Source organism: Ammospiza caudacuta, chromosome 5, assembly GCF_027887145.1.
Source record: "Ammospiza caudacuta isolate bAmmCau1 chromosome 5, bAmmCau1.pri, whole genome shotgun sequence".
Taxonomy (NCBI): domain Eukaryota; kingdom Metazoa; phylum Chordata; class Aves; order Passeriformes; family Passerellidae; genus Ammospiza; species Ammospiza caudacuta.
In genome coordinates this window covers 30,158,140-30,174,394 of record NC_080597.1, presented here as the reverse complement: position 1 = coordinate 30,174,394, position 16,255 = coordinate 30,158,140, and the positions used below count along the sequence as shown (strand labels likewise).

General features: G+C 36.6%; 1 protein-coding gene across 1 annotated transcript in view; it reads left to right on the top strand.

Annotated features, from left to right (window-relative positions):
- The window catches only part of IFT56 (intraflagellar transport 56), a 47,856-nt gene that overhangs the window by 18,458 nt on the left and 13,143 nt on the right, over positions 1-16,255 (top strand). The window contains exons 7-13 of the mRNA XM_058805254.1: positions 546-717; positions 1,117-1,191; positions 2,393-2,495; positions 5,613-5,668; positions 7,471-7,524; positions 7,944-8,007; positions 15,047-15,135. Of these exons, the coding sequence (XP_058661237.1) occupies positions 546-717; positions 1,117-1,191; positions 2,393-2,495; positions 5,613-5,668; positions 7,471-7,524; positions 7,944-8,007; positions 15,047-15,135 (613 nt within the window). The remainder of the gene's footprint in view (positions 1-545; positions 718-1,116; positions 1,192-2,392; positions 2,496-5,612; positions 5,669-7,470; positions 7,525-7,943; positions 8,008-15,046; positions 15,136-16,255) is intronic.

Genomic DNA, 16,255 nt, shown 5'->3' with positions numbered 1-16,255 from the left:
CTCCAAGTCCTGCAGAAATAATCACTCAAAGCTAAATGGCTAACCTTCATAACAATTACCCTTTTACTTAGAGTTTTCACAAATGCTTGTCTTTTTTCTGTCCAGTTCTTCTGGCTTGACTGCTTGTAATGACAAGGATTTTTTGAAATAATTGTACTTGGTACAAACTTTTATGTGCACATTAAATGTCTTTGAGTATGTTGCTTAGAAAATCATGTTCTGCCAGGCCAATTATGATGCTCATGTTCTGCACGTTTCTGTGGTGTGAAGTTGCCTCTCTTTCCCAGACTTGCAAACCAAAAGTTTGGTTGGTAATTTTTAAAAGCTGCAGTAGCTGCTGTGGAAAAAAATACTGTGAATGTGTCCTAGCTGACAAACTAGAGAAGCCCTAAGCATTTCTCAGAAGCCCCAGTTTTGATGTGTTTGTAAAATATGTATAGTTGTGAAAGCTTTCTTTTTATTTACTGATTTTAAGGCACTGCAGTGGAGAAATGTTAAACTATCTGGTAGGATTTAAAGGTTCTCTTTAATCCTCTTTCCTGCAGGGAATATCTGGCTCTGAATGTATATGTGGCCCTGTGCTATTACAAACTGGATTACTATGATGTCTCACAGGAAGTGCTAGCTGTTTATCTTCAGCAAGTTCCTGACAGCACCATTGCTCTTAACCTTAAGGCTTGTAACCATTTCCGACTTTACAATGGAAAGGCTGCAGAGGTATCTATTGGACAGTCCTTCAATTCATCTTTATTTTAGTTTAAGATTCCATACATGTTTCTTTTCCTTTGTCTTAATCAGTAATGTTGATAATGGCCTTTACCTTGCCACTCTGTTCTTATAGGAATGTCACCTATTTCAGTTTCCCTGACATTAAACCATCTGTCCACATATGTGCCCAATGGTCTTACCATTTTCCCAGTGCCCTTTTGGTTTTGTGTTTATATGTATTACCCAATTGCTAAAATAATTAGATAGAAGTGGAAAGGCAAAATCTTCTAGTCATCCAACACCAATGGAGATGTTTTGGTATCAAATTTGAAGCTCATTTGTAGCTCCACTTAGGCTTCTGAGCTTTTTTGGTTTTATATTAAAATTTTGGAATGTATGTAATTCCAGGCAGAGCTCAAAAACTTGACAGACAGTGCCTCATCATCTTTTGAGTTTGGCAAGGAGCTCATTAAGCACAATCTGGTAAGCAAAGCATTTCTGGGATTTAATATGAACTGCACTCACTTGTAGAGCTTTTCATGATGATTAATAAATTGGAATATTTTGAAAAATTGCAGACTTGATTGAGTCTCTGCTGCCATATAAGTCCCATTCCAGGAATCCTACCAGTATAATGAATGTGCTATCAAGTGTATTTATTTACTTTTTTCCTGGAATTTTTCCCTGACAATGTCAAGAAAATAATAATACTGTTGCTTTTAGTCTTGAAGGCATATTAAAATAATGTATGTTGTGTAAGAGTACCTATGCAAGATACTTTGTGTAGCCCACTCAGTAAAGACACTGTAGAAACAAGTCAGAATGACCCTGAACTCTATTTAGTACCAGAACAATTTGACTGGAATAAAGATAGCTCATGAAAATGGCCTCCATCCCAAAAGTACTAAGCAGGGAGTTCTAGGAAAAAAAATTCTCGTAAAAGCAAAATACTTTTGTGTTCTGCAGTAAAAGAGTCACTAAGAGGAACTAATGGTTAATTTTCCTTTCAGTGGTATTATTATTTTGCTGAACAACTGGTAACAGTAGATTGCTCATCTTTAATGACAGGTAGTTACTTGCCTTGTCATTTTTCAAGAGCAGTTATCACAAGCTAACATTTCTTTCTCCAAGAGTTAAAACTGCTTTCAAACTGGACTTTTTAAAGTTAGTGTTATTTTGTATGTTGGTATTTTTGTCAGTGCTTTATTGAATAAGTACATTAGATCTTGTTGGAGGAACTATCATGTGAAACCAGAGTATAACCAACTGCTCCTGATCATTTTAGGATCCTGTATCACTCAGTCCCGTGTCAATAAATGTGGAGTTGTTAGCCTAAGTTTTTCATATGAAAACATCATAAGCAGTTTATAGTTTTGTATGTGTTCCCTTCACTCAGACTATGTTATTCTTTTAAATCTTTGATATATAATGTATCACTCTTTTGAGCTGCTAAAAGCTGAAATAAGTTAATCTTTACGTATGGATTAAATACTTCTATTTTTCAGAATAAAGATTGTCGCACTGTATAATCTACAGCTATACAAAAGCAGGACCTAAACTAATGCCAGAGCCACTGACCTTTTAGTACTGTTTATGCAGGAATTTAAAGATTAATTTCCTTGAATTAACTTATCATAGAAGATATTCTGATACATGATTATCAATATGCTGCTTTTCTCTTCAGGTGGTTTTCCGAGGAGGAGAAGGGGCTTTGCAAGTCCTGCCTCCTCTGGTTGATGTTATTCCTGAGGCAAGACTGAATCTTGTGATTTACTATCTCCAGCAAGGTAAATACACCTTCCTCTGGCTCTTTCATAGCTTCAGGCATGACATTAATTCATCTTATCTCAACTTACTCAATGTTGGTTTTTTTTCTTTGCAGTAAAACGTAATTTATTTCACTTCCCTTCCAATTTATTTTCACTCTGTAAAATAGCAAAGTAAAAGTTCCTGTGGTTTGCAGAGAAGGCTTTAATACTGTGCACTCCAAAAAGCCTACTTCAGCAGAGTATTGGAGTTTTTGGGTTGCAGGAGATGGCTTTGGGGATGGTAGTGTTTATTTGTTTCTAGTGAGGGGACCTCTCCTCTACCTGAATATGTGAGAATGGTAGGCATATGTCCTGTAAAGGCAAGGACCGCCATTTCTGTAAATACAGCACAAACAAAATATGAACCAAAGTGACTGTGAACAAGATATTTCATTAAAATCTACTTTACAATTCCTAAAGAATGCATGTAGGTAGCCAGAATCAGTTGGTAAGGATTTTCTGCTTGTATCTTTCCTGTATTTGCCGGCTTCTTTGAATGATATCTGAGTTTTTCAGAGCTATTCCTATTCTCCCATTGTGTTGTTTTATTCAACAGTGGGTTGACCAGCTGTGTGATTCAAGGCAGGTCCAATTAGATAAAGCTTTGTCCAGACAAGCATCCAGTTAGAACTTCCTCTGTTCTACCTTGAGTCCACTGCCTTTCTCTCACTCTTTGGAACCTGTTTCCGTCTATTCTATATCCTCTTATCAGTTTATTGTAGACAGTGGGAAGATCTCCCCTGAGGTCATTTCTTCTGAAGGCTAAACAAACTCAGTTCTCTCAGTTTCTCCTCAGCCCTCTTCCTGCCATGGGAGCCCTCAGGTGGGCTCACTCCAGTGTTTCAAAGTCTGTGTGGATTGTCAGATCCAAACTTGGACACAGTACTCATGTGTAACCTCACAAGTGCCAAATAAAGAATTCCTTCCCTTGCTGTGATGGCTCCATTCATGCTAATATGATCCAGTGGGCCTCCTTTGCTGCAAGGCTGCACTGTCTGCCAGACTGCTTTTTAGTCAGTTCACCTGCTCAGGCATGTTTCAAACCAAGCAAGATGCAATTTTGCCTCAACTGAACTTCATCAGATTTCTTTCAGCCCATTTTTTCAGCCTACTGAGCTGCTTCTCCATATCTGGGAGCATTCTTCACAATCTTTCATCATTTGCAGACTTGTTTAGAGTACTCCATGCTATCATCTGGATCACTAATAAAAATCAGTTATTCAACAGTATCAGTCGCGGGGGCTTTGGTTAGTGATGAGCCACCTGTTGGGTTTTGTACAACTGGTCACTGTTCTTAGGTAGTCCAGCCATATTTCCATCCCCTTACAGTTTTACTTAGCCAGTCCCATCTTTCAAGTTTGTATGAGGGATCATTTCAAAGACATTGCTAAAGTCAAGGTATACAGCATCAGCCTTTATCTCCTTATTCACTCAATCAGTCACACCTTGAGTACATTTTGGCATTGGTAAATCCATGTCTGCTGTACCCAGCCACCTTTCTGTCCAGTATTATTGTTACCAGTGTCACTTATAGGCAATATTGGTACTATTGCCAATTATCTTGCACAGCAATATTGTTGATAATAACTTATGTGTCAAATTTAGTTCTATTTATATGGAAACAAAGTACATCTCATGCATCAGTTAAAAATCAGTCATGTTCACTCATATCCTGTTAACCTTGCAGTAATTTTCATTAGTTAGGTTCTTCTTCTCTTTACTGTGATATACAAATAACACGTGTACTGACAAAGATCAAGGGGAATTTGGACTAAAACCTCTTTTCTGGTTTGGCTAAGTTTCCATTTTTAAGTCTTGCTAGGATAGCAACTTTCTTAGGAAAGTGAGAAATTCTTACTTCGGATGACTACAGCTGTCTCTCCAAAACTGAAAAGATTTCTGATAAACGTAGGGTTGTGCTGATGATATATGCTCTGAACTGGAATGACTGAAGCACGAAAATGCATCCTGTTTTTTAACTCTTCAGCATAGTGACTTCTAGCAGGGTTTGAGGTCAGCTGGTATCCTGCTGTAATCTGCTGCCGTGAATTTGCTAGTCGCTTCTGTTGGAGCCTGAAGAGCGTAGTTCTGTGTTGAGAGTCTACACTGGATTAATAAAAATAGGAGTTACTGTATTTTTTTTTTTTTGGGGTATTTTGGGGGGTTTTTTTTGTTTGTTTGGTTTGTTTTTTTTTTTTTTTTTTTTTGTGGTGGTGGTCTGAGCTAGCCAAAAATATATTTAAAAAAGAAAGGGAAAAAAGAAAAGCAAAGGTAATGCTGCCTTACTGTGTGAACTGTTCAAGGGAGTCAAGGGAGTAGGTAAGAAAGCAGAGGTTATGGATGAGAGCCTCGCAGCTCCAGTGCATATTGCCTTAAATGGCTGCATGGATTTTATGTTCTAGTGAAAAAAAATTTTGTTTGATAAGGCTTATTTGTATGGGCAGTTGGTGTAATGCTGTATTAACAAAATTTTTGCCAGTAGCAGAGGATCTTCACTAGGTTGATTTACAAAGCCAACCATAGTGCCAAAATATTTTTTACTTCAGGGAAAGTTTATGATCAATTCAGCTTATATAATTCTTGTGTGGAAATGAAGTAATTTTTAGATTTTAAACTTCACATTTTAACTTCAATACTAGTAGTGCTTTTTCCTTTTTAATTAGGATCTGCTGGACAGATGCTGAAATATTACTAAGGAAAAGATTAAGTTTTCCTACAGCATCATGTTAGCCTATTCTCTTTGTGGGCTAAATAAATATGAGAAAACAAAATAGAGGAAGATGATGGATTTATTATTTTGACCTTGTGCTGTTGAGAAGGCAGCCACTGCATTATGAACAAAGGGACCAAACCATCTCTGCTAGGAAAACTGTAGTGGTAAAGAAGATATTACTCTGTGTTTGTTATTTGAGTTCTAGAAAACTATCACCATTGTGATAGAAATGCACAATGATTTATCATCACCTTTCTCCTCCTGTCTAAGTGGTTTATTTCTTAGTCTATGACTATTGGGGACTGTTGTAGAAGATGAGTGACTTGTTCTAATTAATACAGTGTGCTATGAGTTGTCATGCATTCTAATGTCTGGCATTTCAGATGATGTGCAGGAGGCTTATAACCTGATTAAGGACCTGGAACCTACAGCTCCACAGGTAATTGGAAAATGATTTCATGACACATAAAGACAGAGATTATAAACCAATATGAAATCTGCCACTTACAAAACTGGTATCCTGAGGACAGCTTGCCCCATTTCCACTCTTAAAACTCTTGTGTTTTCAGCCCTTCATCGACAATAAATTCAATGTGCATGCATGAAGTATTATATATGTGCCTATATGAGTACTTTAGCCTGTTTATTACTGTACCACCTGGGTTTAGCTAAGAATACAACTCTGTTGTGTGCAGCCTTGATTTTGGGAAATGGACCATTACTGCATAGGTAAAAGCTCCCTTACAACTATAGCTGGTTGTCTGCCTGGTGTGGCTTTCATCCCTCAGATTTGCTAGCTCAGAAGCTCATATAGGTTGTCCTGAAGCCATTTCAATTAAAATGAGCTAGATGAGATTAAACAGTTTTAATAAATGGTATTTTCTAATCCCATCACTTTGGCTGCCATGAGTGAAAACTACAGTTGTTCCTTGGCTGCTACTGTAATTTTCTTCTGTGGCTGTTCCAGCATCTTTAGTCTCTGATTTATTCCTCTTTGCTGTTTATTTTCCAAAGGTCACATAGCTGGGCATAAAAGGGACCTTTCATGAGTCTATGTAAGGAATTAGATGGAGAGGGGGAGGGAAGGAGGGGAGGAGGGAAAAGGAAAACCTCAAAAACACAGATCCGGTGATTCTGTGCTGAGGACTGAGCAGTGTCTTTTGATGTCGCTTTACACTTCTTGCATTTTTCAGTATAGCAAAACTTACTTGAATGGCTTTCTGCAGCTATTGTTCCTATTGTAGGATATTGTCCCAATATACTTGGCTTTTAATTCTTGATCACCTTTTGAAATGAGAATCTTTGTGCTTTTTTTTTTCCCATTTCTCACTCACACTTTTAAAGAATTCCCTGCTAACACTTGCAAAACTACTTATAAGACCTACTTGAGTACTTCTCAAATTTCTTCTTTGTCACAATGCATGTAGGATAATAATTTGGCATCTCTAAGACAGTTGGTGTGCTAAAATAATTTCTTACTATCCTGGGTAGTACTCTCAGAATATTTCTTTACATTCTCTCGTTGGTCTCTTGGTCTCTTCAAAGATGTCTCTCTTCTTCTGTGTTTACCTCTGTAACAGGGTCGTCCTGGTTTATCAGGAGTACCTACTAAAACAGATTTATAGATATAACTCTTAATTATAAGATTTAGGTAGGACAAAAGAGTCTGTTACACACTGAGAAAAATTTGTTCAGAGAAGAATTAAACTATAGTTGTTTCTCCTACTAGAGGTTAGAAGGTACTCAACTTCTGTTTCTAATTTCACTGGAGTAACATGGCCACAGAGCACAAACCTCTTAACATATTTGCCCTGATGAGAAACACTATGAATTTTGCAGCAAGGATGTCAGTGGTTATGGTTAACCAATGTGCATATTTGAAAGGGGATCTGTGCTTTAGTATAACAATTACGCACTTCTTGGTGATATGATGATGAGGAGGGCATGAAAGGATGTTACTATATTCCTCCTGGTGCATTGTCTTTGACCATAAGACTTACCAGAAAACACAGTACCCCTTTGCATCTAACATATTTAGTAGAAGGGACTACCTAGCAAATAGAATGTATTTTGGGGGACTAAATTAGAACAGTGCTTAAGCAATACCACACTAACCAGCTGCCTACCAAACCCAGTTGTGATAGAGTTGAATTAATGAAGAATAATGCACACATAGGCTTTTATGTGTCTTCTGAAATCTTCACCATGTCTTCTTTGATCCCTTTAACTTTTTTTTTCCAGGAGTACATCCTCAAAGGGGTGGTAAATGCAGCACTTGGACAAGAAATGGGTTCGGTGAGTAAAGCCCATGAGGTTCTCCAGGTTCTCCAACAATACATTGTGGACAGATCTGTAGAAACTGGAATGGAGTGAAAGAGGCAGTAATTTCTTAGATTGCAGGATCTCTGAGTGTCTTAACCTCCTGTACAGTAATCAGTCCAGAATGAGTGAAATGCAGATTTCTGTTGCTGGTCTTGATAGTAGATCAAGATGAATTTGGTTTCTCTATTCTATTTCCAAACCCCCCATTTGCTTTGTATGGTGTTGTTCTTTATCTAGCCACATAGAATGGCACATTTACCTTTTCTCTTTTTGCTTCAGCCCTGGTTTATTTGTTAGTTGCTCCCTAAGTGTTCCTCAGACTGTATTTTCACTGTGTATTGTAGCATCAACCCTGTAAGTCATCTTGGATTTGTTTTTTATTCTTCTTCCAGAGAGATCATCTGAAAATTGCTCAACAGTTCTTCCAGTTGGTGGGGGAATCAGCCAGTGAATGTGGTATGTTTGAAATGTTCTTTTTCCATGAAGTAAGCAATCTTAAAATATCCAAGTATATACCATCATATCTGTGTCTAACTGCTGGCTGTTAGGAATATTGCTAGGCTTTTGTTTCTATAGGATGATTTTCAAAAGGTCTAAAACAAATTTGAAAGTTTAAATTAGAAGTCTCAATTCCAAACCTTACTGTATGACTTCCTCTGGAGAAGAGGCTTTACTGCAAACTGCAAGTCTTTGTGAGGGACTCTGTGGCAGCTTGCCTTTGCCTAATAATCCCATTAGAGAAACAGAAGGAACCAGCCTAATTAATCAGATGAAGTGAGCAGCTGAAACCTCACAGACAGAGATACACAGGTACAAATCTAGGACCACTAATGAAAGCCTGTTGAGTACATAGAGTCCTAGCATGGAGTGTGCTCTGAAACTGAGGGTCATAAAAATGTAAAGAGGACTTTGGCTACAGGGATAAATGGAAGCTCTGGGACTAACTTCTTGCTTGAGTAAGAGAGAAAAAAAGGCATTATAAACCACCCACCACCATGCCCCAAAATCAGTTTAGTTTCAATATTTATTTTTACTTATTCAATAATAGACCAAACCAAGTTCTTCTTTTCCCTTCTCTTTGCCAGAACCAAAATTCCCAAATGGAAAGAAGTCAGTAGTTGTAACATAGAAATATAGACTTAATGGGGCTTCCCAGTTTCCTTTGTAGGCATTGTCACTTAGTATTGTTTCCTTAGGTGGATAACTTGTGCATGCTTATGGTGCAGGCAGCTCATGGTCCTCAGAGAGTGAATGCTGTCTCCTGTGTCCATGGTGACTAAAGAGAAGGAGCTCCAGAGACAGAGTGGCATCACTCTGATGAAAGAAATACTCAGAAATACTGTTGAGCCATTCTGTTCTGCTCCCCTTGCAGCCCTGGTACTACTGAGGTCATGCATCAGAGATTTCATATTGGAAGGCTGGAAGTGTTTGCATAGAGGACATTTCCCTAATTACTTCCTTTTGTATAGAAGCTATCTCTTTAGAGTTGGGATCCCAGAAAACAGAAGAAGCAATATGAGCTATAGCAGTGGAGGACTCGGTTAGGGGGAACATCTTAATGCCTGTAACAGTCATGCAGGTGTGATGAGTGACCAGAGCACAAATGGACAAAAATAATACAGAGATAGTCCGGGAAAAGATAGTCTAAAAAAAGATAGTCTAAAAGATAGATAGATAGATAGATAGATAGATAGATAGATAGATAGATAGATAGATAGATAAGGGAAGGATTTCTAGCGAAGATATAGCCCAAAATTGAAATTGTTAGGAAGCCAAAAGTCTGAATTTTACTGTGAAATACTTTTAAACTCATATGCAAAATAAAGATAGAGAGGCTGAGACTTCAACCTCGCAATGGTAGGGGGAATGGCAGTAGAAATGTAGTACACTTAGGAAGGTGGATTACTTGAAAAAAACAAACCTATGGGAAGGATTGGTTCCAATCAGAGGTAAAAGGAAGGATCAGTACTGTGAATATCTGACCCTTGTGGTACTTCCACATAAGAACTGCTTTTGCATCTTCTTAAAAGTTTGTGGGAGGAAATGCCATAAAGAAGACCACACAGTTCAGGGCAATTCCTTTAAAGGTAAAATAGTGTGAGGAGTTTTGTTTAACCTCAAATGAATAACAGATGGAAATCATCAAACTGTACATAGGAAATAGAAGAGGCAAACAGTTCTGTTTAGGTAGGATATAACAAAAAACCAAGCACGTGAAGCCCAAGTATGTAAGTGCTTTTATACAAATATTAGATGCTTTTAAATAAATTGGATAAAGTGGAATGCCTGATTTTAGAAGAGGAAGCTAAAAACTAAAATATTTTTTTTACATGATAGGAGGAAAGTAACCTGTAGGATATTAATGTTTTTAATGTCAATGGGATGGGATTTAATGTACAATAGGGATTGTACATTAAATAAACATAGGTTGTACATCAACATACATAAATATAGATAAGTAGATTATGCCAGTGGAAAAATGGTTCTAAATATTATAGAAAACTTCTCTCAAAATAAATATCTTTTCTTTATCAGTGAGTAACATAATATTGTTTTCAATTATATGTTTAGATAGGCAACTCACCATATTGAAGCCAAATTATTCACCAGCCAGCCTGGATAGGAACAGTGAATGGCGCATAAAACAGATTACAGATTTTATATAGAAAGATAAATAATAGTTGGAGACTTTTGTTCTGCCCATATCAACCTAATAAATGCAATTACATGGCATAATAAACAGCATGAACTTTTTGTTTCTATCTTTCTTAGAGAAGGAACAAGTGAACAGGTAACTCTGGACCAATATTGAATTACATAGCACTTGAGTTGAAATTTTATTATGAAATTACAATTGTACTACAGTCATTTGAGTATAATCAAATTCAAAATCTGTGTGTTAGCAAATACCTCAAAAAATGTCCACAGTACTAATCCTAAGAAGAGAAGCTACATAATAACCTTCCTCATTTCTAGCAGAAAATTAGAAAATTTATAGGGAAGAAAAGGATAAAATGCACCTGATTTGAACACTTGAAAGAACCTTTTGTTTCTCTAAAGAAAGGGCTTGTATTCATAATTAATGAGCTATAGGAGACAAATAATGACATGACTAGGTTTGCCAATGGTACAAAATTACCCATAGTAGTACAAATAAAAGCTTCTACAATGATGAAAGATGTGAAAGACTGTACAAGACTGGGTAATAATATGCAAATTAAATTTAGCAAAATTATCAGAAAAGTTGAAGAGGATCTTAAGAATTGATGAGGAAAGAGAAAACAAAAATAATTACTGTCATTGTATACAATGTGATTCCTTTCCTTGAATACTGTCTACAGTTCTGGTTCTTACATTTCTTTAAAAAATGGTAGATCAAGAAAGGATACAATAAATACAGCAAGGATGATCAAAGAAAGGGGATGGATTCTTGAAGTAGAAGAAAAGGAGAGATTAATAAAGCAGAATACATGGGCTGAAAATGATGACTGAGTTTCATTATGTACATCATAAATGACAAGGAAAAGAGGAATAGGGAAGAATTATTTACTGTACAATACAAAAATCAAAGACCATTGATATATATTGTCACTTAAGACAATTAAAATAAACAGCATTAATTACTTTTTCAGATAACACAAATTATTTGATAGAGAAACTTGTGAGAACCAGAATGTATAAAAAAAGTTGTCGATGAAAAGGCCATTGGCTGTTTGACACAAAATTTTCAGCGGTAATTAAGAAATCCTCAGTAGATTGTTGAAAGCTGGGATAAACTTTAGCAGAAGTGCCATTACATACCACAGTATGTATTATATGTGAAATTAGAATATCTTCTTTCTATAGCTGCATATTTTCAGCCAGCAAACTGAACTAGACACACCTTGATACAATATAATAGGTTTTATGTTTTTACGTAGCTTAGCATATTAGCCGCTGTGTTGAATACTTGTTATTTGATTTGCTGGATTTAGAATGGAGAACAGAATTCTTGCTTGTTTTATACTTGGGCTTTTCCTAAGTAGCCAGCCATGCTGTTAAAACATGTACATCATGCTTCAGCACTTCCCATCCAGCTAGTCCTTCCAAGGGCCTTTAAGGGCTTTATCAAGTTGCTTAGCTGCTTTGCAGATTTATAATACAGAAGCAGGTAGTTTTTTGCTAGAGTGAGGAAATCCATTGCTGTGTCTCTGCTTGCAACTGGGCCTATGTTCCAGTTTAGCCTGGGATAGAGTTAAATTTCTTCTTAGTGAATGGTACAGTGCTGCATTTTGAATGTAGTATGAGAATAATGTTAATAACACAGTGATGTTTTAGTTGTTGCAAAGTCAAGGACTTTCCAGTTTCCCATGCTCTGCCAGTGAGGAGCTGCATGAGAACGTGGAACGGAGCATGGCCAGGACATCTGATCTGAATGAGCTGAAGGGTTATTTCATATTGTGGAATACCGTGCCCAGTACAGGAACCAGGGGGAGTTGGCTGGGAGGGGTGGGCTTACTGTGTTCTGGGGAGGGCCTGGGTTGGTGGTGAGCAATTGTATTCTGGGTCATTTATTTCTCCCGAGTTTTATTCCTCTCTCTCTCTCTCTCTGTCCCCTTTTCATTACTATTATTACTATTATTATTAATAATAATAATATTTTATTTCAATTATCAAACCATTTTTGTCTTAACCTACAAGCTTTACTGTTTTTTTAGTGGAGGGGAGAATGCAGTGAACAAGCAGCTGAGTGGTACTTAGTGTTGCTAGCTGGGGTTAAACAGCAACAGTTTACAAGGCTTATTCTTTTAATGTGTGTTATCAAGAAATAATGGATTAAAATTAAGATGTGGAATATTTTTTGTGGCTTGCATTTGTTAACTGTAGAAATCCCATTGACTGCATTAATAAAAGCAACAACAGGAGTTTAGGAAAAACACAGTGTCATTTATTTGTAAAGTCATTTGTAGTCATCAATTAAGCCCTTTGCTTTTTTTAATTAGATCTCTGCCTTGGAAGTTCAAAGAACATGGAGTAAACTGAGTTAATGTGCAAGTCCTTTCCATTAAATGTACAAGTTTTATCTCATGTTGGATGTTGTGAACTTCAACAGAGGACAGACAAACAAAAAGTAAAAAGCATCCAAGCAGCACTTAGAGTGTAGGAGTCAATATTTATTCTCCAGCAGCAGATACAACACCCGAACAGCAGCTTGATAAAAATTCATAATTCTAATGACATAAAATGACATTATGAAGGAGGATATAAGTAGATTTTTATAGCTAGTTCTCATTCTTTTCTACTAGGGTATCGACTGGGTGGGACATTGAACAGATCAGATTTATTTTAAGGAGGAAATGGGGCAGGAGGAACATCAGTGAAAACAAATTAATATTCCCAATAAATGCAGTGTTTCTGGTGTTTAGCATAAGTCTTACAAACTACCCAAAACCAGTGCAAGTATAATGAAAAAGAGCACCCCATTTGTTTTCAGTGGTCTTCTTTTAAGACCAATTCAGGCATATTTGATGTTGGGTGAGAGGAATGAAACATTTCTTCTTAACTTCATGCAGTTTTTTTCTTTAAGGTTCTCTTAGGTCACCCTGAGTAATTTTTTCAAGTGGCAAATTTTTCCTCTTTCTGCATGAGCCACATGGGGTGAATTAGAAAATAGTTTTTCTGTCACTAGGTAGTGTTCATTGCTGAGTTGTATGACATATACAGATGTTTTACTTGTTTGGTTTTTTAAACAGAATCTTTCAGTAAAGTATATAGAGGATGGTGTGCTGGGATAATAAAACTTTCTGCCAAAATGTGGACGTAAGAATAAATACTAAAATTTAGAAACACTTGAATCATTTATGGAAATATTGTGTTTCTAATATTTTGTTACTGTGATTGATTTTTACTAAAAATGCATCCTCAGTTTTAAGTCTTCTTTGCATGTTTTGCATTTCTTAAATTTTGTTCAAAATAAATTGTGATTTTATGAACTTCAGAAATCAAATTTCAGAAAAAAGAGGCATTTTTGACTTATCTCTAGTCTTGTTAATCAATGCTTCTTAGCTCTTTTTTATAAAACTGTTTCTGTTATTGTCCGGTAAAGGCACATATTTGTCATGAAAACTATACCTGCATGTAAAAAAGGACAAATAAATATACAGGCCAGTTTCTGCTCCCAAGTGAACACTTCATAAATAACCAAATAATCTTCCGAGGTTGGAGAACTGAATGATATGGTTCAGACACAGATAAGGAGTGATTGTCTCCATATGGAAATGGCAGGACATCCAAGCTCAGTATATCCTAGTGCTAAAAAGTAAAAAATGAGAATATTTGCTTTTCTTTGAAATGTATTTTGACATCTTATATAGGGCTTTCCAGGAATAATTACTACCTACCATATTTAAGAGAGAATAATCTGTTTTCCAGTTGAATGCTCAATTTTGTATGGCGGTATGGAGTCAAAATATTGGTCTTTTGTTACATGAAATTTCTTTATACGGAGAAGTTATTTTAATTTTTTTATGTGAATGGATCGATGATAACCAACAGTCAGAAGCAGATTACCTCAGGGATATTGGTAGCCTTAGATCTTATCTTTTGTCACCTTTCCAAACTGCACAGAGCAGCATCCTCTCCAACAATCGCTTGATGTAGTGGAATAGTACTGATTTGGTATCACTTCCATTTAAGCCTTCCCAGCTGCTACCTGGGTTCATCCATGTCTGCTAGCTGGGTCTTACAAAAATTGGTCCCAGTAAGCTCACTTCAGAATCTCTAAAAAAGCTTTGAGATAGTTTTCAGTGACACAGTTTGCAATGTCAGAGTAGGTGACAGCATAAAATGGTTGCAGCAGAGTTTATGATGACATAGACAGCTTCAAAGTTGAGTGATGTTCATTCCAACTGGTATGTCTCACTTATTTATGGCTTTACATCTTGTGAGCAATGGGGTAATCCACATGCATGGACATTTATTTCCATACTGTCTGATATCACTTAGTATTTTACTTGTTCCTGTATTAATTCTTTTTTATTACAATATTTTCAGTATAGCAAGTTTACTCTCTAACTCAAACTAAAATTAAAATATGTAGAGTTTCTTTGTCCAGGATAACTGAAAAGCATAATTTTAAAGAAAGAAGGCTAATGGTGTCAGAATAGCAAACCCAGGCTTTGTATAAAGAGTAATTTCCTACAAATAAGAATAATTCATGGTAAAATTATACTATATAAATTGTGTCACAGGAAAGGACTGTGGTAAAATTGTTATTTGTCTCTGTAGAGTTTGCTGTTGAACAAAGTCTTGCAAAAGTTATTGGATACTGTAGAGAGAGTTGACAAGATGAACAAATGGTTTTTCCTAACCTCCAGTATGGTCCTTTGCCTGAAAAGGCAAGCTACACTATTTTTAGAAACTAGCTGCTTTCAGAGGTGCCAGCAATCTTGGCAGTGATTTCCATTACCATGTGTTTTTAAATTCCACAAATTTGCATTTTTGTTTTGAATTTTAGATACCATTCCAGGGAGACAGTGCATGTCCTCCTGCTTCTTTCTTCTTAGACAATTTCCTAATGTCCTAATTTACCTCAACTCAATCAAGGTTAGTATCATTATTTTGTATTGGTAGTATTGTAATGTATGAAATCACTACTTTTAAACTGTACTATGTGAGACACAATGGAAACATAAAAAGATACAGAAACAAATCAGTAAAAATAAAACACAGGAGTGATGGCAGGACATAAGTGGTCAGTACAGTAAATGGATTAAAATGTAAAGAAGCAATTTGGAATGTACCATGCAGCATGGTGAGCATGATGGACTCATCACACTTGTAATCTAATCATTATCAGGCTTTCTGGGGGCATCACAGAAGGTAAGAAATATAATTAAAGGTAAACAATGAAAAAAAAGTGTATATTTATGGGATGGGCAGCATGGAGGAAAAAATCCCAAATGTTTTCTTAAGACTTATCAAGTAAGTGATGGAGATTATTGTCACTGGTTAATAATTGGGGACAACATTTTAGTGAACAAGAGTGTGTAAGATAAGACATGAAGGGCTCTGAAAGAAATAACACATTTTACAGAGAAAGCAGTCACTGAAGGGCTAAAATAGGGCAGTATTAACAAAGCAGTAAGTTAGGAATGTTATTTTTGTGAACGTTATCTGAGTACCTTGCAGGCAATGTTGCATTTTTCAAAATAAGAGAAGCTTGAAGTCAACATGCAGAATACCCATAGAATGGGTATAACGTACAGATACACACTTAAAGTCAGACGTGAGGAAAGAGGGAGGCTGGAGTGTAATTATGGATTAAATGATTGCAGTCTTGTTCCAGTGGTTTGGAAGTAGAGTTGAAACAACTCTCTGTTTGGTAGTGTTATAGATTATCAAATCACGAGCCAAACTTACAACAAAATTTAGCAAAGATTTATTAATTTGTCTGCGAGACCGAAGTTCGGTCTTTGAAACCACCACAGCCAAAGAGTCAGCGTCGAGTCCGGGATCTGCGCCGGGTGAACACGGATCTGACCTACCAGTGTCAGAGTCTCCCCAGTTCACCAATGCTGCCTCGCGCAGTGAGTTTTTATACAGTTTATTCTGCCCGAGGCAGAGATGATCGAATGTTCTTTGTTTCTCTTCACATGCATCATCCTTGATTTACATGTGCAGAGGTAGACAAAGGTCCAGTCCAGGTGTCTCGATGTTGTCAGTC